Below are 27469 nucleotides of genomic sequence, written 5' to 3'. Positions count from 1 at the left end.
AGCGGCCGTTCGGGACACGCCGTGTCTGCCTGTGCTGGGGCAGGACTGAAAAGCGCCGGGCCTTGGGTCTTGGCCTCCATCGGATGAACAATTTCCCGTTGAAGGTTACTCACTTCCTGTTTTCTGTATTTAGACAATCTGGGCCTATAGGGAGGCTTTGATTTGTTGTAAACTTCAGCTGGTTTAAACGTTAAGTCGCGGGAGACCGAGGCGGGGGGGAGGAGGGGAAAGGCCTGGAGACAAATTAGGGCTATTTAATACCGTGACTGTTCTCTCCCAGTTTTCTAGTGACCATTAGAGCATGTGAAAGGAAGGTCAGGGGCTGACAGCATGGGAGATGGTGAAAGAGCTGCTTCACAATGGGCTGGAAGCCGTGCATGCCTGTGTGTGTCCGTGTGTGGGGCTCTGTGTGTGTGTACATGTACAGCAGTTGGGAGCAGCCGGGTGACATGCTCCTATGACTAATTTCGCCAATGTGTCATTTTTGCCACAGACAGCCGTATAGACAGGCTAAGGGCAGTGCAACAGCTCTGCAGAGAAGGCAGGGAGGAGCCCCTAACCTAGAGTCTCTGAGAGTGCTGTGCCCTTTCCCAGTGCCTATCAGCACACACCACACATCTGTTAGAACTTGCCCAGAGGTCTGTGAGATTGGAGTCAACACTTGCACGTAGCTGATAGGGCAGGTCATGTCTTTTCTATGCCTGTTTTGCAAGGGGAAACTGAGGCATAGAGTGCTGTGACTTTGCTTGTTATCGGAAAGCTTAGTGAGTGAGGGACTGAGGCGAGTCCTGGCACCAGTCAGGAAGTGGTCTGTCTCCTGAGATGGGCTTCATCATGAAGAACATCTTCCCTGGCTTGGTGGGAGTTATGCTTGGAAAGGGAAAAATAGTGTGCAGCAGCCTAGATTGCTTGTGGGCACAAAGGTGGTGGTCTTGATCTGTTCCTTTTCATTCATCTAGCTCTTTTCTAACAGATCAACTCTCAGAATGGTGTTTTTATTTCAAATTTTTACAAGAATCTACAAAAAAAGAAAAGAAGAAACCTATCAGACAGGCAGAAATGCAGCAGGAGATGGTAAATTAATCTGGATTTTACAGCAAAAGCTAGTAGGGATTTACAGGGTTGCCCTTAAATCACTCTAGCAGTATAACCTGCTGCCAACGTGGGCAGATGGGAGTGAATGAAAGAACGAACCACAGATAAAAAAATCATAAACAAAGCAGCCAGCATAATGGTCTGTGTTCCAGGTAAAGAACTCTGCCATTTCCCCTCTGCCTGATGGAGAGCAGGCAGGAGCAGAATCAACCTTAAAAAACACCAGGGAAAACCTTGGTGAAACACTGAAGTGCTTAGGAGAAGCAAGGGTCCATGTTCATGCTCTGGCATTGATAGGCCCAACTCCAAATGATTTATATACACTCTCAACCCTCCTCAGCCAGAGCCAGTTTCCTTCCAAATTACTTTGTGCAGCCCAGAGTGCAGAAGCACAGAGATGCGGCAGGATACAGCAGGTAGCTGGTCTCTCCCTGGCTTCACTGCGTACGCTGGGTTAACATTATACTGCCCTGATTCAGTCTTTATAGACCAAACAGTAGCAGTTCCCTCACTCGGTGGTATGTTGAAACCTTTCCCTGAAGGAGGGGTTAGTTCTCTAATGTGTTACTACCTGCTGGATGTTTTTTCTGCTGTATCTCCTACGCTGTGATTGCGTGTTGCTCAGCTGAGTTTTTGGTGCTCCAAAATGCTACGTGGCTCTTACTGCAGCTGCAGTGTAGTTCTTACTGCTGCCTCTCCCAGAAGTTTCCTCTGACGGGGCCCTTGACCTCCCAGCAGCACCTTGGTGCAATTTAGGACAAGCTCTGGTTCTGACAGAGGCTCATCAGACCAAATCAGGATTGACTGCAAAGCCGGCATCATGGAGAATTGCACCCAAAGCTGTTCAAGCAAATGGTGTCTCTGAGTCGGCACCAGCCGGCTGCCCTGATGCTGAGGTTTGATCTGTTGGATCCAGAGCAGCCCAGTTTGCATTCATATCGCCATGCTTAAAGAACAGTCACTTAATCTCACTTAGAAATGTTTACTTGTGAGGACCAGATGGCCCAGGGAGTTGGGCTAAACAAAGCATTTCACTCCTAGGTCACACATTCTAATCCAGTCCAGGTTGGTGATAAATTAACATATTCACCTGATAGACTGGCTTCATTTTTTGGTGTTTTTCAGGCATGTTTCCAAGGGGAGATGTCACACCATGAAATCTCCCTCTGTGCCCCGCCACAGTTGGTACTGATTTGACTGTCTCTGTGGAGAAGCCGAGGATCAAATGCTCCATGGCGCCAGACTGTTTTCTTTTGCAGCCTGCAGGTAAGGGGAAGTCGTCCTGGGTCTGGCTGTGTCACGCCTGCTCTGTGGATGGGCAGGATTTCAGTTTGCAAAGCTGCCAGGCCAGCCCCCTCCACCAACGTGAAATTCATTTTAAAAGAATAGGGAAATGTTTAATTGCAGTTGACATATAGGCACTCTCTGCTATGAACTTTACACGCAATCACAGATAACAGCATCAAAATTAATGCCTGCTTCCCACTTGTCCTGCTATAAGCAATAAACGTTTGGCAAGTCAGTAAATAACAAAATTCTCATGTGGCCATCTACAGGTCACCAGGATACTTAAGAAGTTTGCGTTAATTATACTATGTTTGCCATCAAAGAGGGGATGTTAACCCTTTGGAGCTGCTGCTGCAAGAAAGCAGCAAGGCCATTTGGAAGTAAGCAAATGAAATCTTGTCACGAAAAGTGCAGCCTTTGCAAAATTAAAAAGAAAATAAAAATTAAAAGTGTTTCAAGCAAAAAAAACCCCTCACTAGACAGCATAGAAAATACAGTACCTTTTCGGTTTTCCTTTTATTTATTTTGTATTTTGACATCAAACACTCCCTGTAACCTAATCTTCTCAGCTTTTGATGTGGCCGTGGAGACATGACAATTAAGCACGGCTTAAAACAATAATCCCAACAACGGGAACCAAAGGCAAGTAATGTCAGGGTCCCCCCCCACAAAAAGCTTATCCCCCAGTGTTTGGTGGGAGTGAAAGGACCGTAAATCCCAATTTGTTGCCTCGATATCTGCTCTGTGCTTACACTTTACGTTGAACTTTACACACTTGCTCCGTTTCCATTCCCTCCTGTTTGTTTTTCTTCTGCTATGCAAAATGTCTGGAGACAAACGCGATACACGCTTGCAGAGAGATGGTTTGATCTTTCACAGATTAGTGCCACCTGACAAACACTAGATTATTTGTTATCTATGTTGCAGGAAGCGCCGAAGACCCCGCTCAGAAGAGGCTCCTGCGGGCACTGGGGCTGCAGGACCCCTCCTGACAGCTGATGGATTGTGGCCCTGACTCCGCCAGTGGATCAGACCCACCCAGCAAAATGTCTGCAGAGAGGCACCACCAAGGAAAGCCCTCAGCAAAGCCTCATCAGCTGTGTGAGGTACAACCAAAGCCAATAGCTTGATTATTCCATACTAATTTAAAGAGACGTTATTGGTTCTCCTGTTCTCTCCTTGCCTCAGCTGTTCAAATATGGAGGCAGAGTTGCCGAGTTTAGTTCTAACTCCATTTTAAACCTGTCTGAAAAGGAACATGTTTCTTCTTAAGTGAAGCTTGCATGGTATGCCATAAACTGCTTGCCCTTTTTTTTTTTTTGTTTAATGGGTGTTTGCTCTAAGCCTGGCTAAACAAGTTAGAGAGATGATTAACTCGTCTGAAACGATGCGGGAAGGCCTCATCCCAGTGGCGTGTGCTTCCTTCAGCACACGTAGAGCGGCTGCGACGCCTTCTTGCCAAGCAGGGCCTGCAAACAGGGCTGGGGAAGAGGCTGCATAGTGAGAGAGAACCACTGAGAGAAAGGGATGGAAAAAGGAACTCGTTTGGGGTTATTTTTGCTTAATGAGTAAGGAGCTATCCCCAAGTTGGTTTCCACAGAAGTGAGGTGCAACTCGTGGGGAGTCAAAGGAGGAAACCCAAAGTTCATTAGCAGTTTTCTTGAAAATACTGTTTTAGTAGCAGCAGTACCCACCCCTACACACACAGAGGGAGGACTTTGCAAGACTTCACTTTCTAAGGCCCCAAGTTGTTCCTTATGCAGGTCAGACTCCACCGTTTGACAAAAGCAGCCACAAAGTTTTGGCCATGGGAGCGCTGCCAGGTAAGCCCTCTTCCCCATCCTCTCCCCCTGCACCCATGGCAGCACCCTTTGTTTCCAGGACTGTGCTGAGCAGCTCTGGGCTGGCCGTTCCCCCCTTGCTCCCTTCACAGCACAGACGATGCCAAGTGGCAAGAAGCAGGTTTCCAGGTTGACGGTGTTGCCCGTTACAGCAGTGCAAGAACCTACGGAGAACTGTGTCCCGCCTAATACAGGCCCTGCCTTGAAGCCCAATAGGCAGCTGCCTGCTTTTCTGCATCTACAGCGCTTTTAAAACTTGGTTTTCATTGAAAAAGATTTCTCCAAGCACCTTAAAAAACCCAAAAAAACAACCAAACCCCAAAATACCTCCTGAACCTGCAGTTCATCATCTGCACCGTGGCTGCTGCCTGGAGATTTTAAACTGATTTAGAAACGTCAGTGCGCTTCACGGCGTGACCTCATCTCCCCAAAACAACACCCCAGAATGAGCTTTTGTACCTGTGCTTTTTTATACTAAATCATTCACCTTGTTGGGGTTTTGTTCTCCTACCCTGCTAGGTTTTCAAAATATCAACAGGCCGTTCTGTGTAACCTTGAAGCCAATAATTCTACTGGCAACAATGCCGACGGTAATTTCTCCTCTCTCCCAACTCAAAGCAGCCTTTATGACACGAAGCTAGGCACAGGCACTTTCACAAAAAAAAAAAGGGTATTTTATTATTCTTAGCAATATTCACCTTGAAGGAATATGAGGAAAGCATACACTTTTTACAGACAATATATAAACATGTTGTACATAATTAACAATAACTTAGTTCACTAATCAAAAAATAAGCAAAATAAAAATAAAAACAGAAAATACTGAAGATTTTTTTTATGCTGATACAAGTACAAAATAATTTAAATCTCGACTGCCGTTGTCTATGCTGCAGTGACTGACAATATATTGCACTTTGTCAACTGTATCAGTAATCCCTGTCTTCCACCCACGTCCCTTCCCCGCTCCCCTGCCCAAATCCCACAGAAATTTGAGTTGGGTACAACTAATGTACAACTGTACCATCGTAAAAGGTAAAAAGCGAAAAAGGACCCAATTTTTTACCTCAGGAGATTAAAAATCCTTATGATTTCTCCCAACCAATTTAGCTTCCCGTTTTACTTCCACTTCTTTACAAAGTGCACCTACATGCCTATGCAGACCAGAAAAAAAAGGAGGAAAGCAAGATTTTTTTTTTTGGTGGCTGCTTCGTTCTTAATTCATTATCAAACATTTGAATTCCACGTTAAAAAACAAAGCAATTAACGTCCATCCGTTTTTGTTTCATTGTGGTTTTTCTTTTAAGCAGGACTTTTGCAGTAAAGATACAATTGGCTTGATCCAAACAAACAAAAAAAAAACCAAAAAATAAACCCCCAACAACAAAAGTTAAAAATTTTAAAAAATAACAAGCTTGTCACAGAGTTAAGCTTACGTGGTTTACATTATCAAACCCCTCTGCTCATGGGGGCATTTCCATCAGAAGTATAGCTAAATATGTACACTGTATGTTATACTGGAGCTTGTGTTCACGAGAGGCATCGGATCATAACAATCAATAGAATACACTTCACATTGGCAATAGCTTTGTTTTCGCTCATTTACGTACAATATGGTTTCATAATGGGAGATTGGCTTTTTTTTTCTCTTTTTTTTGCAGTTTTTTTTTCATTTTGTTTGTTTGTTTTTCATACAAAACACGCTGCGGGAAACGGCCGTTCCCCCTCCAACCAACGATGCTTTCCCTCCTCTCATCAGCTGGCACTGGGGTTTGATGGATGTGTGAAGCTCAGAAGTGATTGTCTCTCTCTTTCCCCTCTGCAGTGATCTCAACCTCATTTCTGCCCTTCCTCCCTGTGAAGCCCACCGAGGCCCGGCTGCCCGAGACAGCACACACTGCCTGCGTGGGGATTGTGGTGGTGGCCACACTGCCCCAAGTTTACCCAGGCAGCTAATCTGCATTTTTAAGCAACAGCTGCCAACACAACAGAACAAAATGCTTCAACCTCTAAAGTCTACAAGTTGGATGTTCTTATGCCCTGCGATGGGTTTTGCTGCGATAGAAGTCAGCTGCGACACGGTAACTGCCCGTAGCTCACCCCTGGGCTAGTGCAGGATTGCCTTCCCGAGAGTTTCTTCCTCCAACAGTTTGTCTGATCGAGCTGCCTGTTTTGAGGAATAACAAGGTAGGTGGGAATGGGGGCTGTCTTTTAAAAAACAAATCTTTTATGTTAGGGAAAAGAATGAAGAAACTGTGGCAAAATAATCACCCATCTTGGGCACGTTAAAATCCCATGTTATGGCTACATGTTTTGCTTTGTGTGTCTTCCTCTCCCCCACCCCGCTCCAATCTCGTCCTCCTTCCTAGCTCTTTTGGTATGGAAGATAGATGGAGCAAATCCAAGGGGGCTGCTGAGTATATTCCCCACTCTCCCCCTGGTTTTGAAGGCAGGTTTTCTTACAGCACAAAAACATGCAATCGGAGGGGTTGAGGCTTTTGTGGAAAAACAAGAGCAAAATAAATATGACTTTGTGTCAGATTTCATTTTCAAAATTACTGTTTTATAAAGATGTTATTTTCTTTTTTCCTTTTCCCCCTCCCTCCCCATCCCAAACAAAGTCCACGATAGAAATCCAGCATGTCTGGCTTCCAGTGAGCCCGTTCCATCCTGGGAGGCTGCTTATATCTCTTTACAATATTCACAGTAATAACAAAGAGAGAAAGGAAAGCCAGTTCCAAGCCTTTTCCTTCAGCTTCTGCCACCTTTTGCTTCCTGCTGGACAATGAAGTATCAAACAGGTAAGTTCTTTTTCCTTATACCTGAGGGGGCAAAGTGCATTACAGGCACCACTAGACGTTTCTGCAGAAGACCCATCATTTGCAAGGTTTTAGTCCACTTGGGAGCAAAGATCCTCTTTTGCCATCCCTACATTCTCCTCTTGGCAGAACATTTTCTTACTTGGTGTCATCTTAGGCAAAGCCCTGTGTTCTTAATCTCTGGGTGGGTCTCTTGGTCACTGGGTTTTATCCCATGGCTGTAACCATGCTGGATGGGTGTGGATGTCCAAATGAGATGCTGGAAGATGGGTGGATGGGGGTAGGTGTTGGTAGGATGTGTCCAGAGTGGCTGAAAGGTGGCAAGTGCCCCATAGGTGCCATGTGACTAGCGAGGGCAGCAGCGCTGAAGGGAGACGATTTCTCCTGCATGCACTTGGACAGTTCCTCAAAACACTCGGAGCCTTTCTTGCTTTTCTTTGATTTGTTGGACATTTTCCTATTCCGGGTCTGAATCCCTTCCTTCTTCATGGTCAGAGGCCTGTTCACCTGCAAGAAATGAGAAAATCAGGCTCATGCAGACAAAATGACCTTATTGTGCAAAAATGAAAATATTTGGACAGCCCCCATGTGTTTTTCCTGAATGGAGACCTTTCTCTGGCCAAAAAAAAATGGTACTTCTCTCTGCAGAACTTGTTTATATTGATTTGTTTAATAAAACCACACACACAAAAACCCCCTAGACATGAAAAACAAATTGAACTGGATTTGGCAGCTGATGACTCTCTTTCCCGCAGGCTCACCCTCAGTCCTCATCCATTTCCTAATAGAAGGGATCAAACTGGGAGGCACACATTGACCTAACATTCGGTCCCGAGACATGAGCAATCTTGTACTGCTAACCTCTGTTGCTTACACTTTAAATAATTCCAGCAAGTCGAGTGATTCCTGATTAGAATTAATTTGTGGGGTTTTTATAAAATAAAACAAAGCCATATATATATATATATATTTGTTGAAAGTCAAAATGAAGATACTCCATCAGGATTAATGTTTGCACAGAGCCCAGTCCAAATGGCCTCTGTGTTTCTGGAGGGAAACACAAAACACACTTAGTTAACAGCAAGTGTGGTAGCTCTTTTTTTTCCTGATTTGCCCCAGCGTTAGAAGCCAAGCTAATACATTGTAATGTCACTGAACTTAGCATCACTATGCTGACAAAGAATGGCTGTCACTTCCCAGGGGAACCTCAGAGACAGGGGGAAGGAATAAAACAACAACCAAAACCCTGAAACCAATAAAAGCCCAGTGTACACCATGCAGTTAAGACATCAATCCCAGCCAGGCAAGCAGTGACACATGAGATGAGTAAATACTCACATTGTGCAATTTATAGTAGAGTCCGCAGGCATTACAAACCGGGTCCCCGTTTGCATTGCGTCGCCATAAGGTCGTGGTGGTTGTCTGACAGTTGGCACAACAAGTCCCTGCTCTCCGGGCCGCTGACTGCCCAAAAGAAAAGGAAAATTACAAACGGATCAGCAGGAGGAGGGAGATCATGAGAAAGGTCAAGTTGGGCTCAATCCGTAGGTTGGGGAGAAGCAGTTATTAAGAGCGTCAGGGCTGAAGGAAAGCTCCTGGCAGTGTTACGGGTTCGTGGCCATTAGATTTTTGTTTAAATTCAAGTATTTCCCTGGGCAGACTGCAGCTCTGAGCATGGTGGCACTGCATGTGCAGGGGAAGTAAGGAAAGAAACAGGGCATCTCTAACTCCACAAACATTTTGGAGGGGGAAACATCATCTGATTTGTTCAGGGCTTCCCTTTATACGTTTGAGAATGCATCATGAGAACACATTTGTTTATTTTCGTAAATGACCCATTTAGTTTGTGCCAATGATGGGACTGGGTTTGAAAGGAGAGAATGGTCTTAAGGAACGTGATTTTTACTCCTACTCTGTCACTTTAGAGGTGGACACAAAAGAAAACCAACCATATTACTTAACTGGGTGCAGTATTTATCAGAGCCCAGTCACTGAAAATTCAGTTTCCATTTACAAGTGAAAGGGAGAAAACAAAACTGGCTCCAACTTTCTTTAAATATGTAGCAAACCAAATTTCATGCCTTGAAGCAATGATTCCACTGACCCTACTCAGCTCCTTGGCTGACAAGCCCTCACACAACTGTCTCAAAAGAGAAAAAAACTAAACCCAAAACAACTCAACCAAAAAATCCACCACCCTTTCCTAAAACTATTGTTCTGCTGAAACCAAGGTGGGGGGAAAGAAAAATGCCCAAACATTCACCCACCTCCCAAAACAAGAACAGGAAAAGTGGAACAGCAGGCAGCCAGTAATTTCTGGATGGGCCCTTATCTGGCACCCCCCACAATAATAGGTTCTTTGTGCTCGCCTGGTATGGTACCGAGTGTTATGGACTGACTAATTGCACCCTATATTTTGGGAAATATTTTTGTCTTAGAAAGCTTCATCCCTGCCCCTGGAAGCAGCCACAATACAGTCCGTTTGTGCAATTGGGTTAACGCTGAGGACTCACTACTTTCTTTACTTAAATTAGCTGAGTTGACTTTCTAATGCGTATCAATCGCAGTAATTTCCCCAGGGCCTTTCTCCCTGGAGACTTTTGCCATCAGCTGCCAAGAGCCATAGGGTGAAGCAGCAGCAAAGCTGCCATCAAAGTGCAGGGGCGCTCCATGACCTGAGCCCTGGAGGAGTGGGTTTCCCAGAGATGAACTCGGTGTGTTTCCCCGCTCAAAGCACTGACTGGCCCAGCTCGCCAAAGAGGAGCACAGGGTTCCCTTCTTACTTGCTCCCCATTTACACCGTGGCCCTCTGTAACTTTGGACGGCTCAGCAGCTTAAGGCAAGAACCAGGTCCTCAGAGACTCATTTATTTTAATCCCTTACTCACTTGTGAGAACAGGCCAAAGGCAGAAAGAGGGGGTACCCCCTACTGCAAGTACACTCATGCAACCCAAACACAATTAATGCCAGACGTCCAAACACTGCCATTATTAATACGATCACTTTGCTCTTGCATGGCAGATGAACAAACTCCCAAAGATGGCCATCTCTCTCTCCCCTTGCAAACAAGCAAACTCCAGTGGAAAAAGGGGCAATAAACAAAGCTGTAAATCAATTCAAACAAAATGTTTAAACAACTATGGGACAAGAAAACCTCTCTAGTGCCCCCTTAAACCCCTCGCAGTGAGCTAAGCATAACAGTCTCCCGATATAGGGGAAGGTGGAGACCCGTGTTTGCATATTTGAGATGGCTTACTGATACTTAACTATGCTGCTTAACTCTATGGCCTGTTCCATTCAGACTAGAAAGCACTTGAGCCTGAGAGACGATAATGTTACACTGTTGTCTTAACATTTTTCTAGATGTCAGTCACTTTAGAAGGCGAGTCATTAAGAAGCTTGCATAGTTGGAATTCTGACTCGGGACAGCAATCTTCTGTATCCCATCCCAGCTTTAAGAGCGGCAACGCCAATTTTCATCTCTCCAAACCTCACTGAAACGTGCCCACGAATAGCTGAGAGACTTAGGCACCATAAATCACAAAGCTCCCCCCAAAAAATAGTATTTATTATTCTTAGCATTTTACGCTTTATTTGTGGAGTAGAGTGTATTAGAAATTTCAAAACAGCAAGCATGACTGGCAAGGCTCGCCTATAGAAACTCTCTAAAGCTTTTCGAGTCAGGAAACAGATACACAAAGTTTCCTTATCTTCAACGTACAGATATCCGGATAGGAAACTACTACCAGGAGCTTAGAAAGGACATTTTTTTTAAATCACTCAAATGAAAATACAAAGTATAGGTGACTCCATGGAAAAATAATCGGGGTTTTTTTTAAAAACAGTAGGGGATTGTCTGGGGAGGCAACCAATCTTAATATTGCCAGAGAATATAAGAGTGAAAATTACTTCATGGCTTTTAAACAAATAATTATGAAGTAGGGAGCAGTAGCTTTGACTCATCCCATTTGTTTGGCTTTTTGGAGCTGGAACTTTTCTTTTTTTTTTCAGTACCCGGTGGGGGACATTGGCATGCATAACCCTTTCACTCCCAGCCCGAGCCCAAAGCGTCCCAAGGGGCCAAACAAACGAGGAATTAAATTAAAAGCTGTCATCCGAGGATAAAGGGGGAGCCGGATACACGATATCCCGCACGCCTCGGGAGCGGCGGGAGCTGGGGACAGAGCTGGGGACAGAGGGAGGCACGTTTGGCGGCGGTGCCGGCTCGGTGCCCTGCGGTGGGCTGCACCCGAGGTGCCCAGGCTGGGCGGAGGGGGGAGATCTGCCCCAAGGCAGGGCAGTGACCTCAGCGTGACTGACTCCCATGTACAGTACAGCTCGGCTTCGAGCAGGGAGGAGACTCGTTTGGCTCGTGCCTGCGTGTGGTCCCTTTGCCTAGTTTACCCCCAAACCCAGGAGAAACAGAGACACCTACCAGCCTTCGTTTAGGTTTAATGAGAGGTCGGTTTTGACCGTTCATTTTGTGGTAGAGCCCGCAGGCGTTACACAGGTAATGCCCGGTGCCGTCTCTTCTCCAGAGAGGGGTAGCAGTTGCTCCACAGTTCACACACTCTCTGCCTTCTAAATGGAAACACGAAGAAACCGGATTTCTTTCTTTAAAAACAAATTCACAAAAGCTTTTTGCATTGTCCTTTAGGCATTTTCCAGAAGTCAAAACAGTGTGTTAGTTCGAGCACAATCAGACAGCAGTGACATCTACAGCACATGCAGCAGGGAGCTCAGCGTTTCGAGAACGTCCAGAGCCCGGCGAGCATTTTATGTCAAGATCAGAAACAGGCAGCTCTCTCGGCAAGGTGAGAAAGAGTGACACTCTCATTGTGTCAGATGGAAGTTATCGTTTCGGTAACGAGAACTCCCTTAATCTGCGCTGGGCACCGCTCTCCTCCCTTATCTATTGCACACCGAGCCTTAGATGCCGTGTTCCCCCCGCCACAGATACACACCTACACGTGTACACAAACACACACACACCTGCAAACACACAGCGTGGTAAAGAGCGAGGCAGAGGAGGAGGTTTTCTACAATTAAATCCAAGCAAAAAGACCTCCCCCCACCCTTCTGTGCTTGCTTTCTTTTCTGTTGCGAATGCTACGGGATGAGGGAGTAAAGCTGAGCAGACTGGGAATGGATACAGAATGCCAATGGCTCAGCTGTGATTTTTGTTCTAAAAGCAGCAAAACGCCGTTAATGCTGATCTTTGAGAAAGTTCAGTTTCAGCAAGCGCTCTGGAAATTACTGTTAAAAACAGCCTTTGAAGGGGTTTCTTTCCGTTTCTCTGATTTTTCAACAATGCAGTTTGGATTTGGTAGGGAGCTTCCTTATTACTGCCTCATTATTAGTTTTAGCAGCACAACGTGGGAAAGACGGCATTGTAGATGGCTCTATTAAAACCCAGCATGTAACTCCTGCGTGTCTGTTTTCTGCCTCAGAAAGCCCTCTGCTAAAAGTTCATTTGCCTCTGATGGTTCGAGGGCAGGTCTGCTTAATATAGAAATCTCTCTTAATGTAGTTTATGCAAATCCTACAGTATTTAACTGGAGAGGAAATTCTTTTTGCTATTAACTGAGGCAGGCCATGGTGAGTTCAGCGGGGCTTGTGTCTCCTTTAATCTAGGGAGTGGGTGGCTTTTAAACAACACAGTCTAGAGTGAAAAATGAAGGGAGCTCTGCGGCGCTGCATGTGTAGCTTTTGTCCCTCCTAGGGCAGGAAGCTGCAGGAGTCGTGGTGTCGTGAGTCTTAGTTTTCCTACAAAAACACTGCGTGGTCACGAACTTTCCCCAGTTCCTTGCACAGGGGGCTCCCTTACAGAGCAAAAACACACCCGCAAAACAAAACACAAGCAAAGCACTCCTTACTCTCCCCAGCTAACGAGATGATCGGCAAATATGGGGCAAAAATTAAAAGAAAGCTCCTCCAGATCCCTTTATTTTCAGAGACCTGGGTCTTGAATCTGTTTCCAAACATGGAAGGCTGGGGCTACAAATTGCTTTACTTTCCACTCTCTGCACTGCTAAAAAAAAGTATATATATGTGGTAGCAACTGCATTTAACTAATGGAAGAGAGAGGGTGTCTTTTTCCCCTCAGAGGAGCTATTTGAAACTGAGCTGATGAGCTTGTGAAATAGCTGGTATTTTTGTTGCAAAGCTCATAAGAGATCCCACTGCTAAATTATTGTCTACTTTAAAAATAAATACCCACAAGAGCATTCATTAAGCATGTATGTGCAATGATCTTCAAAACTAGGCACACAAGCACATATGTGGCCATGGATTTTTCAAGGGCTATCTAAATTCAATCCCAAGACATCGTAGTCTGCCTCCTTCCACTGCTGAGAATGTTAAACCTGGAAGGTTAGCCGAATTAAACCAATTGCTTTAATTCCTCTGTCTAGCTGTACAACTACTGTGATTTCCAAGTGGGATCAAAACTTCACCCATCACCTCATTTGCTCATTTAGGGCTGCACTTAAAGGAAGAAATGGAAGGAAGGGTTGTGAACACAGGAAAGCTCTGCAGTCAGTCAGGGGGAAAGCAGAGATAGATCTGGTTCAGGGGGAAAAACAAGGATTTTTTCTAGTTTAAGTTAGGCTGGAACAAGTTGGCAATGGCTGGACACCTTAGTCTTTCGCACTGGTATGTAAACTAAATCTGAACTTTCGCTCTGTGCAGGCAGTAAGGGCCTCTGCGATGTGAAAGGCAGCACAGCAGCGGCTGAGTTTCACTTTCATCCTGCTCTGAGGCCTCCGTTCGTGTTAAAGAAGGGACGTGGAAATTACTGAGGGAGAAGTACCTATAACTAGAAAGTCCCTCCGTGTGAGTGAGGCAGGGGCTTTGCCGGCTGGGGAGAGCAGGCTGGGGCCTGAGCCCCTCGGGTGCCCGAGGCCAGCCACGGGCTGCTTTTTCTCCAAGGGAAACATTTTTTTTTCTCTCGTTAAAAATCCTCCGTCCTACAACTCGATCTGCCAGCTCACACTGTGCCCATCCCCGTCTCCCTTGGCCCCATCCAAGCACTCAGGGGCCGGTGCCCTGTGGCTCAGCAGCCGCTCCAGCTGTGTCAGCACCCGCTGAAGCCTGCTACACGCTCCATCGCCTAGTCTGAACACCCAGAAAATGGGACCAAACAGCCACCTGCCCCTCTGTCCCAAAGAGAGGCTGACACAAGCACTCAGCCTCGCAGCAGTCTGCAACCTCACCCCTAAACAGCCAACCAAGTCACCCACGGGGTGTGACACTTACCCGAGCAGGATCTGGCCTTGCTCCGCGGCTTGGGGGTAAAGCTGGATGCGGGACCCCCCAGGAAGCTGCCTGGGTGGAAGAGGCTGCTGCTGTAGTCATGGGCAGCCGGCACGTAGGAGGGGTAGGTGGGGATGGGGTGGTGTGTGGAGGGCTGGGCCCCCATACTGGTGAGGCTGCTTCTGAGCGGGCTGGCGCTCTCCATCTTCATCCCCTCCGACAGCGACACTTGGTACTTGATGCTGTCTTTGTCCTCCTGCCGAGCCCCGGCGGAGGAGGAAGGGGAGGCAGCGCTGGTGGAGTTGGGGTCTGGGGACACTTCCTTGGGAGGGGTGGGTGGGAAGCCGAAGAGGTGGGAGCCGGAGTGCGAGGCCGGGGTGAGCGAAGACACGGAGGCGGTGCTGGACGTGCTGCTGCCCGGGTACACCGAGATGGCCCCGGGCGCTCCGGCCGCCGAGGGGTGCAGGGGTGTCTTGGTGAAGGGGTTGACGGTCCAGGGGTTGTGGTGATGGGCAGACAGTGCCGCCTTGCTGCTGTCCAGCCAAGGGATCCCGGGGCTGTGGATCAGGTGGGGCCGGCACATCTGGCTCCCGGTCAGGCGGGCTGTAGGAACACAAGAGCGGTTGGGATCAGCCTGGAGCGGCCCTGGGAAGCTCCCTGGTCTGCAGGCAGCCAGAGGGGAGCCGGGCATGGGGAGAGGTTTCCCAGCCCGCAGAAGAGTAGCTGGATAGGCACAACGGCCCCTTCGCCCCATCCCTCCGAGGGAGAGAGCTGCCAGCCCGGCGAGAGAGCGGCGGGAGGGGGACACAGGACTGGAGGCAGGAGTGGAGGCACCCCCTGTTCTCCCGCCCCACCCCGGAGCAGGCAGCAAAACCCCTTTTCTGCTGTTTCTTCAGAGCCACTGCAGTGTGCTTTCTCCAGCTCCTAAAAACACCCCCAAATAAAATCCATCGCCGATTTGAATCGGTTTGTATTTTGCATCCGGGAAGTAGCCGTGTCTGAGAAGTTTTAGCCTGTACACACACTATTTCCCCTTCCTCTCTCACCTCCCCCCACTTCTTTCCCTCCCCTCCGCCAGTCCTCGATTATCCCTCAGGTTAAAATTCACCCGTGCCTCCCTTTCTATCCTGTTTTCCTAGATTTCTTCCTTTCCCCCCCCCCCCCCCCGTCTCCGACACACCGAAGTGAAACTCCTCCATGCCAGACACCCGCCGGCCCGCAGGGAGGGCCCCGGGGGGAGAAGGGGCCGGGAGTGCGATGGATTTACCGTGTGCCTGGCTGTAGGAGACCCTGGCCCGGGCATGGGCAGAATTGGCGTAGTAGGGGTTGCCCTGTGAATCCAGATGGTTGAAGAAGACGTCGACTTCATCCGGAGGTAGGAGCTGCGCCGGTTCCATGTAGTTGTGGGCCAGTCCGGGGTGGTGGCTCTCGGGGTGCTGCCCGTTGAGCACGGCGTGGTGGGCCATCCAGCGAGGCTGGTCCGTGGCCACCTCCATGGCCTCGGGCCTCCCCTCCCACCCACCACCGGAGCTGGAGCGAGCGGTGCTCGGTGGCGGGGGGTGATGCTGCTCGGGGGGTGGCTTTTGGCGCTGCCGGCGGCTTGTAGGAAATGGGGTGGCTTTTCTTAAAAAGAAAACCGCCGGGTAAGTGGAGCGTGCCCTCGGAAGGGGATGGGGGACACCCCGAAGTCAGTGTGTCTCTCTGTCACCAGACGGGTGGCGGAGGCAGGTCCGGGGAAGCGCCGGGGCAGCACCTGTAGGGAGAGACGGGCGGGTGAGCGGCTCCCGGCCGGCTTCGTGTCTCGGCACTACACGGGTGGGGAGGGGGTGAAGCGGAGCCCCTCCCCCCTCCCCAAAAATATCCCTTCCCTTAAAGTCCTCGCCTTGCGCCCTCCCTGCTCGTTGCCCCACAAAATAAACAGAGATCCCATTTCAAACTCTTTACCAAAAAAAAGAAAAAAAAGCTTCCTTTTTTCCCCCCTGCTCTCGCTACAAACGTCAACAGGAGTTTTTCCAGCTGGCTTCAAAAGCGGGGTAAAAAAAAAAGGAAGAACGGGCGATCTAACATAGCGTAGCTCTACAGAAGTCCGGCTGACACAAAAGGAAAAGGGGGGATGGGGGGGGGAGAGAAGGAGAAGGGTGTTCAGGGAAGGCAGCGAGTGCGCCCTGGCAGCGGCGCGGCGGCCCCCCCGCGCCCCACACTTACCCGGCGCGGGAGGCTGGTGCCTCGGCGGGGCGGGTGGCGATGGATGCCTGCCTGGAGATGCGAGTGCGGCACAGACGGGAGTCGGGGGAAGGGGGAGGCCAGGGGAAAAAAAAAAAAAGACGAGGAGGGAGCGGGGGGGGGAGGCAGAGCGAGCGCGGGAGGAGGAGAGGAGGCTGGCTGGAGGGTGTTACTCGGATGGCAAAGCCGCTGCTCTGGCCGGCTCGGTCCCATCCCCGCGCATCCTATATGAGCGCTGGCGCCAGCTGGCCGCGGCGCCGCAGACGGGCCGGGGCGCGCAGGGCCGGCGGCCGGGCCAGCCAATCCCGCCGCCCCACACCGCCCCCAGCCGCACCCCCGGCCCCAAACGGAGCCGGCCCGGGAGGGGGGAGCGCGGCGCAGACCCCCCCCCTCTCCTCCGCCCCCCTTCCCCCGCCCGCAGCATCCTCGCCAGGCAGCGCCGTGGGGGCTTTCCCCGACCGGGCTCTGCACGCCCCTGCGGGGCGGGGACGGCAAAATAGGGGGGTCCCGTCGGAGTGTGCGGGGAATGGGGGGGGAGGGGGAGCCGGGACGGGCGAGCGAGGACGAAGTGCGGGAAGGGCTCGGCGGTGGGGCCGGCTCCGTCGCCGCGGCTGCCAGCAGCGCGGCCGTGATGCTCGGGCCTGGGAGGGATGAAGTCGACACCGGGGAGATAAATGCGCTAAAATCCCCTAAATCGGGCACTGCAACGCGCAGCCGGGAGTGGGACAGACCCCAAAGTTGTCGTTCCCATCACATTACTTTGAAATAACTGTCAGAGGGAAGGAAAGCAAATTAAAACCAAGTAAACGCGGAGATCGAGGACAGGCAGGGCTCGGAGGGCCTGGGCAACGGGGCCGCGCCGCGCAGGCTGCGGGGCAGGGACTGACCCTGCCCGGCTCCCCGCCGCAGCGCTGGCATCGGCTCCGGGCTGCCGCTTACCAGCGGCTAGAGCAGCAAACGGCCAGCCCCAGGGAGCCGGGCCGGGCCGGGCCAGGGCTCCTGGGTGCCGGCTGCAGCTCCCCGATGAGGCTGCGGCGCCGCAGCCCCGGCCTTTTCCCTTCTCCTTGGTTTTTTTTAATTAAAAGAAAAAAAGCTCTAAACTATAGTTTATTAATAATAAGTATTTGCAATGATCTGTGTGCTTCGGGCCGGGAGAACAGGCGCAGCCCGAATCAACAGGCGTTTTGTGCGGAGGCGCAGCTCGGCAGCAGCCGGGGCCGAGTCTCTGCCAGCCCCGCAGGTACGGCTAAACGCGTTCGCTTTGGGGTTGGAAAATAGGGAAAAGGGGTGGGAAAAGTCACCACCGACCCTCTCAGAGCGCGGCCCTGTTGTAGGTCCCTTTTCCCCGCGGCTCCCTTCCCATTTCTCAGCCGCTGCTTTCTAGGGGAGGGGGGGAAGGGAAGCAAACTCGGATCGCACCCCGTTACACCTCCCAGCGGGGCCCGGAAACCACCCGGTAAGCGGGGCCGGGGGCGGCGGAGCGCAGCCCCTCAGCCCGCCTGGCATCGGCCGCGGCTCCAGCCCGACGGCGCGGCCGGAGCGAGAGGCGCGGGAGCCTGCGGGTGCCGGGCGGGCCGTGCCGGGGCCGGCGGGGGAGCGGCGGGGCGGCCCCGAGGATGCTGCTGCTGCTGCCTCGAGGGCCACCCCCATGACGGGCAGCGCTGGGGGCTGGGAGCCGCAGCCGGCCTCCCCCGGCCCGGCCGCCCCAGTCACTCCGACGCCGGGTCTCTGACGTCACCCGTCACTGCCAAATTCGCCAGGAAATGAACTTTTTTTTTTTTTAAATAATAACAATAATAATAATAATGATGACGGTAGTAATAATAAAACTCCCTTTCCTCGCTGCGGAGCCCGTCTGACCGGAGCGACCCGGGGCTCCCTACCAAACTTCTCCCACCACCATCCGTTGTTCCCTCCATCCCAAATCTCCCAACAGGGGATCCCCCCAGCGCAGCCCCCGGGAGGTCCCACGGCCGCAGCCTGGTGGGATGGGAAAGCCCCGGGCTGAGGGCGCTTGAGGCTCGAGCAAGGAGAGCCGCTTTGCTCCCCCCACACCTCTCCCCATCCTTTCTTCTGCCGGCGTCCTGCACCCTAAGCCCGAGTTGCCCCTCTCCTCCGTGGCCTCCCGCCCTCGGGGCTGCGCGGCGGCGCCGGGACCGCGGCGCCCCTCGCCCCCTCCTGCGCCGGGGGGGCCAGCCGCGGCGGCCCGGGCAGCAGCTCTGCCGTCGGCTACTGGGCGCGGAAGGGGCGGCGGAGACGGTTTCTCCCGGGACGGGCTGGTGGTCCCGGGCGGGCCGGGGAGAAGCACTGGGCTGGACTCAGTGAGAAGACAGCCGGGGCTGGGGGTGAGAAGGGGGAGGGGGGGAAGTACCCCCCGCGCTGCGGAGCCGCCCGCCCGCGGCGGAGCGTGCCCAGGCGCCGTAAACTGGAGGTACCAGAGAGGAGAGGGAAGCACAGCAAAAAAGCAAATAGAGAAAAAGGAAAGTTGAATTGGAGATAGAGGACCAAACGAGCTTGCTAAAAATCCCGCTTCTTCCGAAGCGATTTTCTTTCTACATACACCAAAAAAAAGCTCTCCAAAACCACTCAAATATCACCCAAAAAGGGGTTTGTTTTTTTTTCCTTTCAAAGAATGGTGAGTATAAAACAAATGTGGGCATTTGCAGGTAGGTCTTCTCGGGGCATCGTTCTCCTCCCAGCCCGGAGGCTGCCGGATCCGGGACGCACCGTGCCCGGGGGATCCTTCCTGCTGCAGCCGGGATCACTCGGGACCCGCCGACTCCGGCTCCCGGGCGGTGGCGAAACCCTCACAACTCCCTTATTAATTGATATGGATGTTTTAATTATTGCCCGCCTGCCATCAGCGCGGGGCAGCGATTTTGGTTTTTGGGGGGGGGGGGGTGGAAAAGGGGTGGGCTGTTTGTTTTAGGCAGGTGATAAAATCGCACTTAACGAGCTGATAATTCGTTCGTGTTTGTTTTAAAAGACAAATTGTAAAGATTAATCAGGCGGCTTGATTTATGGCGAGGCAGACCCCGGCGCTGCCCGGCCGGGGCTCCCTGAAGCCCCCGGCTCGGGTTACCGGGGACTGGCAGGCGAAGCAAAACAAAAGGGGCGAGCGGGCAGCGACGGCGGTCACGGTGCCTCGGGCCGGTTCCCCGCCACCCCCCAGGCCAGGGGTCCGGCTGCCCTCTCCCCTCCCGCCCCGGGGTGCACGCACGGCGGCTGGCGCCTCGCCTCTCCTCGTCATCAACCCTGTCTTTTTGCACAGCTCCCACCCTCCCCATTAAAACCCTTTGTAAAATAAATGACCCCCTCCAGCAGGGATGAACGGTTTCTGCTGAGGGGGCAGTGTAATTCCCGTGCCTGAGCTGAGCTGGGAGATTTCCTAGCCAGCGGCTCGCAGGGCTTTACTTTATTTTATTATCTTTTTTGTTGTTGTTCTTTCCCCTCCGTGCCCTGTTCCCGCTGCCTGCTTTTGGCAAACCGGCTGCCCGCTCCGTTCTCGGCCACTAAATGCCCCGGCTCGGAGCGGCACGGCTCGGAGTTTTTAATTGAATTAATCCACCCGACAGGAGCATCAGCCGCCCGCGCTGCGCTCCACAGCCCCTTCACACGGCTGGCTGAGCAGCTCTGCCCGCGATTTTCTGCCGAGCCCCTGGGGAGAGGGTCTGCCGGGCCCGGGACGCGCCTGCTCCCTCACCCCGCTCCTCGCGAACCCTCATCTGCCGCCTTTGCCCCATCTTTTTACCTTCCCTTTTGTTTTTTACATCCTACACAGCTGGGTCCGTTTTCTTAACTTTATTTTGTTATTGCCATCGCTTTTTTTCCTTCCCCTTTTTTAATAAGGGAGCTCTCCCAGATCTGGGAAGCACAACTGGTTATTTTGATTTGATTGACAGGTGATGTCATGTCGTTAAGGGAGGGGGGGAGACGACAACATGTTTTAGCAACAGTTAGTAGCGCCATGTGATGGAGTTGTCACCTATGCCCGGGCAGAAGCGAAGGCAGAAAGCAAACCCCAGGTCGGGGCTGTTTATTTACATGCCCGGAGTGGCGTTTCTTCCACTTTGGTTTTTCTTTCCCCCTTTGCTCCTGGGTGCTTGCAGCCGGGATAAAACGTACCTGAGCAAACGGGGCTGGGCAGGGTGGGACCCACAGTCCCCAGGGCACTTTCCTCCACGTATCCCCTTCCCAGAGTACTGCCAGCAGCACCCCCGGCCCCCGGAGACCCGGGGGTCGAGACCTCCTGGGATGGCCGTGCAACATCTTCCCCCCATGCACTCCCCACGAAGTACAACCCGCGGCGGCCTCAAGCCGAGAGGGGAGGAAAAACTCAGTGAAAAGAAAGGAAAAGGAGAGAAACGGTGAGCCCCGTGGTACTGACGGCGGGCGATGTGCGAGCCCCGGGGCAGGCAGGAGAAGGCGGCTGCCCGGCGGCGGGGAGGGGGCTGGGACGGCCGTCTGCGGGCGTCCCGCACCGACCCCCCCGCCCCGCCGGGGCCGCGGCACACAGACAACCGGCCGGTGTAAGTGGCTCCCGCAGGTAGGAGCCCCGTGCCCTCTCGGGGGCCAGAACCGGCCGCGATCAGCAGCCCCCCCCACCCTGGCTTTATTTCCTTGGGGGTGATTATTATTTCAGGGGAGAAGACGGTTCTTGTTTCTACCTTTTTCTCTTTTTTTCCGGTCTTTTTCTCCCTCCGATCTTGTCTCCTCTCTGCTTTTCTTCTCCCCCGGCCCTCCCATGGCCTGTTACTAGCGCGTATTAATGGCTGCTAATAGGGTTATAAAATGACACAGTTCCCTCTTAACCACAGGACCCTATTTAAACTGCATTTAAAAAAAAAGAAAGAAAGAAAAAGGGAAAAAAAAAACCCCAAAACAAGCCGCCTCGGAGTCGGGGAATAAATCACAGAATACTTGCTGCTTTTTTTTTTTTTTTTTGTAAATACCATCCGAGCCGCCTCGCTCTCCCCCCGTCCCGCAGGTGATTTCCCCCACCGCGGGAGCTCTGCACAAGCTTTCACCTGTGCTTTGTCCGCAGTTTCCCGGCCGCCTCCCGCGCATCTCGCTTGGCTACAAATAAAGGGGAGGAAAAGCCTCTAGTGGCTCCCAGCCTGCTCACCAAAACGCCTTTGGTGCAACTTCCCAAAGGAAAACGCGTGCGGAGGGGGGTTGCACAAAGCTTTGTACGGAAAAAGGTAAAAACGTATTTTTTAGGCACTGGCAGGAAAGATTTCGTTCGCTGGAGCTCGTTTCAATTTTATCTATTTTTTCTTTTCCTTACAAGCTTATTTCGGGCGCAGCTGTTGCAGGAGGGAGGAAAGAGGCCGATCCCGCAGGTTTGGTTTGTTTCTCCGCAGGCAAACTTGGCCGGGGAGGGACAGAGCCCGGAAGGGGGAGCGGGGCTCGTTTCACGCGCGGCTCTGGCCCCGGCACCGCCCGCGGCTGCTCCCCTTCGCTCCCAGCCCGGCTGCCAGCAGCGGGGCTGCAACCAGGCGCTGGAAACCAGGCGCTGGAACCAGGGGCTGCAGCCAGGCCGGGGCTTAGGCTCCCGGGGGGGGAAAAAAAAACAACTTAAAAAAAATATTGCGTTTAATCAAGACAGTCCAGGGGAGAACAATCCCCGTGCCCCTCTCAGTGAAGTCGCTTTTCTTATTGAAATCTCTTGAAATCCAGGCAGGCTCCGTTCCTGGATCCTTCTGGGTTTATTTTGTTTTCTCTTTGCCTTCCAGCCTCAGCACCCCAAAGCAAAAGGAGGATAAAGAAGGGAACTTTGCACATACAACGGCAACAACAAAAACAAAACCGAAAAAAAAAAAGGGAGCGGGGGGTGAAAAAGCCGTCGGAGAGGAGCGGCCCATGCCCGATGTGGCTGGGTAATTCTAAATCATGCAAAGCCCCGTAAAGCTGCCGCACGGGACTGGGACGAGAGGACTCCCCGGCAGGCAGGTGCAGGGGGAGCGGGGCCGGGCCCCGCCGGCTTCCCAGACTCGAACAAACCCTCGCAGGTTTTTGTTTCTTTTAGCTTTTTTTTTAATGCCCAAATCTGCCAACAATGGGAGCGAGGAGATAGGATGTGGCTGCGGGGAGGGGGCGCGGGGCTTCCGCACACGCCGGCTCCGGGACGTGTCTGCCTGGCCACCCTGACTGAATGCAACTTTCCAAGATGGAGATTTAAATAATTACCCGGGTGACAATGGGAAAGGGAAAAAAAATAAACAACCTTCAAACGCAAAGGCAGCACCGCTGGCTCAGGGTGCCGGTGTGGGGAAAGCCCGGCCGGGGCACAGCCGGCTGAGCCCCGCGCTGCCTCCGGGAGCGGCAGCCCCGGCCCCGGCCGGGCGGGAGGAGGCGGCCCAGGGAGAGGGGGAAGGTCCGGGCGTCCCAGGGGCATTTTTTTCGTTCTTTACAAAATCCTGCCAGGCTTGTTCCCAGGGGAAACTGCCCCGAGCGATGCGCTCCAACGGCGGGACCCGCATCCCGGTGCGCGGCGGAGCGGCCGTGCCGGTACGGCAACCCCGGGGCCGCGCGGAGCCGCGCAGCCGCATCCCCTTACCTCGCCTTTCGCCCGTCCTCGGTTTTTCTTTCAGTTTGCCGCCCGGTGCTCGGAAAGCGCCGTTTCTCCTCCTCCGCGAGGCCGCTCTGCCGGCTGGGGAGGGGGCTCCGGCCGCAGGAAGCCTCTGCCGCCGGCCTGTGCCGCAAGCGGCGGCTGTGCGGCGGGCGGTGGGTGCACGCAGCCCGGCCGAGGGGCTGCCGAGGTGCGCGCTGCCTAAAACTGGCAGCAGTTTACCAGCGGAGCCTTTTTTTTTTTTCTTTTTTTTTTTCTTCCTCTCTCCCTCCCTTCCCTCCTTCCCCCCTTCCCTTCCTCCTCCCTCTTTTACTCTCTCCCTCTTTCCCTCCCCTTTCTCTCTCTCACTCTCCTGCATGCAAGGATGGCACAGAGAGCCATGTGTATTTATGTACATAATAAGGCAGCTCGTCCCCTCCACTTCATTTGCATCATTACAATATCTGTACAAGCACATCACATTGTCTGTTGCTTGCACCTTTTGTTACGGTTGCTGTCACAGTCTACGCGACTTGACTTTCATATTTTAAATGAATTGATATTATACCAACACCACACACTCACATCCCCGGCGCTGGGAAAGCGGACTCCGCCGCAGCCCTAGCCTCTCCCCAGCCGCTCGCTTCTTCCACCGGAGTCCCGGGAAGGTGTGGTGGAGGGACCCGCTTTGTAGGAACAATTATTCGTATAAATTATTCCTATTCATATTAATTTGGTTTCCTCTCCGTAGTGAAGGTGATGGTTTTTGAGTTTTGGATTTTTTTTCTTTTGCCTGGGCCAGCCCGGCTTTTGTATAACCTCGTGTTCCTTCTTCCCCCCTCTCCCTTCCGAAACTCAGTCTTTCAGGCTATGCACCTGCACCTAAGAGATGCAGTGGAGAAGCTGGAAGAGGCGCAAGCAGATATTACTCGACGAGTCGTTGTTATAGCTAGGAAAGAAACGGTAAAATACATATCTCATAGACTGATAGGAAATTCAGCCAGAACGAATGGTTTTGGAAATTGTTGCACGCCCCGGCCTCGGTTTGGCAGTCCTCACCTGCTGGGGATTTGCCTCCCGGTGCGTGTGTGTGTGCGGGGCTTGGGGATGCCCTCTCCGAGCGGCCGGAGGCTGGATGGGGCGCCGGGGCCGGCCGCGGGGCCGCGCCGAGGCGCAGCGGGACGCGGCGGGATTCTGCGGGGGGAGCGCGGCGAGACCCCCGCCCGAGGCTGCGGGAAAACCATATTAATGGAGAGACAAAGGCCGGACCGTCCGGAGGGGGCCCTGCGGGAGCGGGGGAACGAAATACATTTGAGGAAGGGAAGGAGAAAAGTTTCGCGGGAGAGGAATTATCATCATAATGGAGGTAAAAATGTGAGCAGGAGAAAGGGGAGGGGGAATCTTATTCTGCTGGCATTTTCTGTCTGTCTTTGTGATATGGTTCGGGGGGAAAAAGGGTCCTTGATATGCGGCAGATAATTCTTATCAGCCCCACGCAGCCCATTTCCAAAGTAAGTGTTTTAATTACTCCTGTATTACCCTTCATCCTCTGAGAGGAGATACATCGCTAGATTTATGCAGGGGAGAAAAAATACAAAAGAATGCGGTATTAAAATATATACATATATATATATCTCCCCCTCTTGTTTTCCCTTGTGCCCAGGCAGAGGGAGACGCCGTCGCCAGCCGTGCCCTGGGATCGCCCCCGCACCGAACGACTCTGAGCCGAGGGACCGTCGCTCAGGCAGAAAAACTAGGGGGAAAGAGGGCTTTGAAGCCCGTGGATTTTTTTGTCCGAAGCCGGGGCAGACGGGGGTGTCTGAGCCGGGGGCTGAGGGGCCTCAGACCGGCGGAGGAACGGGGCTGTCCACAGCACTGCTGCTGCGTGCCGGCCCGGCTGTCCCGCGGCCACGGCCACCCCCAAAGCGCCATCAGAGGCATTTGGGACCGAAGGGCCGGCGGAGTTGCGATTTTCCCCTCTTGCCCGCTGGAAGAGAAAGATGTTTTCCTCTGCTGTTTTAGCTTTCGTACTAAAGATGTCATCTGAAAGTCTGGGAGGAAGGGGGGACCGTTCTCTGCTCTGTTCCACGGTAACAACCATATTCTGCGTATTGAAAAATATGAGAGACGCTGGGGAAGGCTGGGGTGGCTTTTTTTTTTTCCTTTAAAAAAGAAAACGAACCAACCTTTTCTATATTGATTCAACAAAAAAAGAGGGGGAGAGAATTTAAAAAGAGAAGAAGCAGCACCAGCAGCAGGGAGAATATAGGCTCAGCAACTCTCCAGGTTCGCTTCCTTATTATTACTATCCAGGGGTAATTTTTCATCTCTGCTAGCTAATCTTTGTTCCTTGTGAAGATAATGAATAGCCCAATCCTTATCTCCTGGGCTCCTGGAGGCTGCTGGAGAATGGGGTTGAACAGGGTTGAAAATTGGTTCCAAAGTGCTGCTGAATAAATGGTGTTCCTTATCTCTCGCTTCCAGATTATCGGAACCCTTTCAAAACTCACACAACAAATACAGCCACCGCATCTAATGCATCATTTACCAGAGCAGATCTCCGCGTTTGATCGGCAGATAGGCAAAATCTATGTGTTCCTTGCTTTACTTAGTATGCACGGCCGCGGAGCTGCTGTGCATGCGGGGTGCCCCCGGCCGGGCCTGGGACACCCCCGAGGCTCTTAGCACACGCAGGTCTTTGCTGTGGGCTCTGCGAAGTGATGAGTGTCCCCTGCCTGTCCCCGACACGGAAGAGCAGGGTGGGACAGTAACCCACCTTGCAAGGTGCTACTGCTCGGTGAGCTTGGAAATTTAGGTTTGCACCGTTGGTGGATTTGCAGGGAGAGGGGAAGAGGTGTGAGATTCACCCTCAGCACCCCAGGCACCTGCTCCTGCTCGCTCCTGCACACGCAGTTGAATTTGCCCACACTCACAGCTGTCAATGCTTCAAGGGTGCTGAGCCCCAGCTGCGTGGAAGCATCCCAACATGCACCTCTCAGAAACTTTTAGTCTCATCTGTGCCCTAGTCCTGCCCCAGCCCTCGGCAGTCTCAGGGCTGAGCTGGACCAGTCTGGTAAAACCTCCTGGTGCTCTTCTCAGCTTGTCTCTCCCAAATCCTGGCAGCCCAGCCAATGCCTCAGGTCCCCTGGGTACTGAGGCCAGCTTCCCTGTTGATGCTGGAGGATCCCTCCACATCCAGCTGCAGGAAGAAGAAAGCACCTGGAGCAGCCCAAATTTAGGGGGCAACTGATGATCCTGAGGAGAAAACAAAACAAATAAACCCCACAGCAAGGGAGTGCTTCTTTGCTTCAGGAGTCAGTGAGAATGCTGTCCAGCTCAGGGCAGTAGCAGGTTTTCCTTTCTTCTTTTCTTCCTTTCTGTCTTTCTGGGGTTTTTTTTCTGTCTTTCTGTTTGTCTTTTACCTTTCTTTCTATCTGTCTTTATTTCAGTCTTTCCTACTTTCTTTCTATCTCTCTCTTCTCCCTTGGTTTTCTTATTCTCTTTTCCCCTTCCCCTGGCCCCGACCAAGACCCCCAAACAATCTACATAACAGTAAATGCCTCCTAAGCCCAGCTGTGCAGCCCCTGACTTCACAGCAGATCTTCCAACTCAGAGCAGAGGGCAGACATCCCCTCAGCTTTCACTCACTCCTCCTTTCCCTGGCAGTGCCTGACCTGCTCAGGTACCAAACAAGGTGACACTTTGTTTTGCACTACCATAACACACCTGTGTATCTCTAGTGCTGCCCTGGATCCTGAGCCCAGGGGCCCTGCAAGATTCTGGGTTGGAGACGGGACAGCCAGTGCCCCAATCACCTCTGCCTGTCCAGCAAAGTTCATCCCTCTCGAGCTTGGAAAGGGAGAGAAACTTTGGTGGGAAGTTGTGGGCAAGCAGCAGCCCCAGCCCACCCCTGCTCCTGCTCAAGAGTTTTGCAAATGTTCAACTTGTACTAATTTTTTTATGGCGGTATTCACAGTTGTTCCCTGTAAAAAATGGACCTGTGTTAGTTTATTAATAACCTAAACATTACGTATTAAAGACCTATGAGTGACACAAGATGACAAAAAGCTGTATTTTTCCAATATACACAAGCACACATTTAATAACCTTCTATTGCATCTCAGCTAGGCCTTCTCTCTGATGGTTCCCATGGCAACTGAGATAAAAAAGCAGCCATTTTCCATATCTCTATGAAAGTCTATTATATTGCAGGATTAGTTCATCTTCTGCTAAGGTCAAACACAAAGTCATACAACCTGAAATATTTAGAATCCATGTACATTCATTTTTTTATATGCCCTTTCATTTTCCACAAAAGACTGGGCTCCTCTGAGGTTTTATTCCCCAGAAAATGCTAAGCAAAGCAATAAAAAAATCATGATTAGCAGCTGATGAAAAGTTCA

General features: G+C 51.8%; 2 protein-coding genes across 6 annotated transcripts; one reads left to right on the top strand and one right to left on the bottom strand.

Moving 5' to 3' along the window:
• Positions 1-4942: 4942 nt before the first annotated feature.
• On the bottom strand, positions 4943-16741 carry GATA2 (GATA binding protein 2). 2 transcript variants are annotated; one of them, XM_062008194.1, is made up of 6 exons: positions 16499-16741; positions 15561-16046; positions 14297-14896; positions 11475-11653; positions 8378-8503; positions 4943-7546 (listed from the first exon to the last, which is right to left on the bottom strand). In XM_062008194.1, exons 2-6 carry the CDS (start codon positions 15787-15789, stop codon positions 7247-7249), a joined length of 1434 nt encoding a protein of 477 aa, XP_061864178.1. In that variant the 5' UTR covers positions 15790-16046; positions 16499-16741; the 3' UTR covers positions 4943-7246. The 2 variants fall into 2 exon arrangements, with proteins under 2 accessions (XP_061864178.1, XP_061864180.1); XM_062008196.1 differs by having other exon boundaries at positions 11475-11620.
• On the top strand, positions 15376-27196 carry LOC133626821 (uncharacterized). Of its 4 annotated transcripts, XM_062008198.1 has the most exons (7): positions 15376-15668; positions 21561-21717; positions 21807-21858; positions 22252-22395; positions 23926-24029; positions 24730-25156; positions 25551-27196. In XM_062008198.1, exons 1-6 carry the CDS (start codon positions 15637-15639, stop codon positions 25111-25113), a joined length of 873 nt encoding a protein of 290 aa, XP_061864182.1. In that variant the 5' UTR covers positions 15376-15636; the 3' UTR covers positions 25114-25156; positions 25551-27196. The 4 variants fall into 4 exon arrangements, 3 of the variants coding, with proteins under 3 accessions (XP_061864182.1, XP_061864183.1, XP_061864181.1); XR_009819786.1 differs by having other exon boundaries at positions 22252-22527; positions 24730-27196; XM_062008199.1 differs by having other exon boundaries at positions 24734-27196.
• The last annotated feature ends 273 nt before the right edge of the window (positions 27197-27469 follow it).

Source organism: Colius striatus, chromosome 15, assembly GCF_028858725.1.
Source record: "Colius striatus isolate bColStr4 chromosome 15, bColStr4.1.hap1, whole genome shotgun sequence".
NCBI classification, from domain to species: Eukaryota; Metazoa; Chordata; class Aves; order Coliiformes; family Coliidae; genus Colius; species Colius striatus.
The sequence above is the reverse complement of the archived record's forward strand: the minus strand, read 5'-3'. Positions and strand labels throughout refer to the sequence as shown.

Excerpts from the sequence above, each read along its gene's own strand:
- LOC133626821 (XM_062008198.1), top strand. The coding sequence starts at position 15,637 with ATGGTTGAAGAAGACGTCGACTTCATCCGGAG. Across the intron at positions 21,859-22,251 it reads GAAAGAGGCCGATCCCGCAG|CCTCAGCACCCCAAAGCAAA; the intron begins GTTTGGTTTGTT and ends TTTGCCTTCCAG. Across the intron at positions 22,396-23,925 it reads CCCATGCCCGATGTGGCTGG|TCTTTCAGGCTATGCACCTG; the intron begins GTAATTCTAAAT and ends TCCGAAACTCAG.
- GATA2 (XM_062008194.1), bottom strand. The coding sequence starts at position 15,789 with ATGGAGGTGGCCACGGACCAGCCTCGCTGGATGGCCCACCACGCCGTG. Across the intron at positions 11,654-14,296 it reads CAAGGCCAGATCCTGCTCGG|AAAGAAATCCGGTTTCTTCG; the intron begins GTAAGTGTCACA and ends TTGTTTTTAAAG. Across the intron at positions 8,504-11,474 it reads TTAAACCTAAACGAAGGCTG|TCAGCGGCCCGGAGAGCAGG; the intron begins GTAGGTGTCTCT and ends TCTTTTGGGCAG.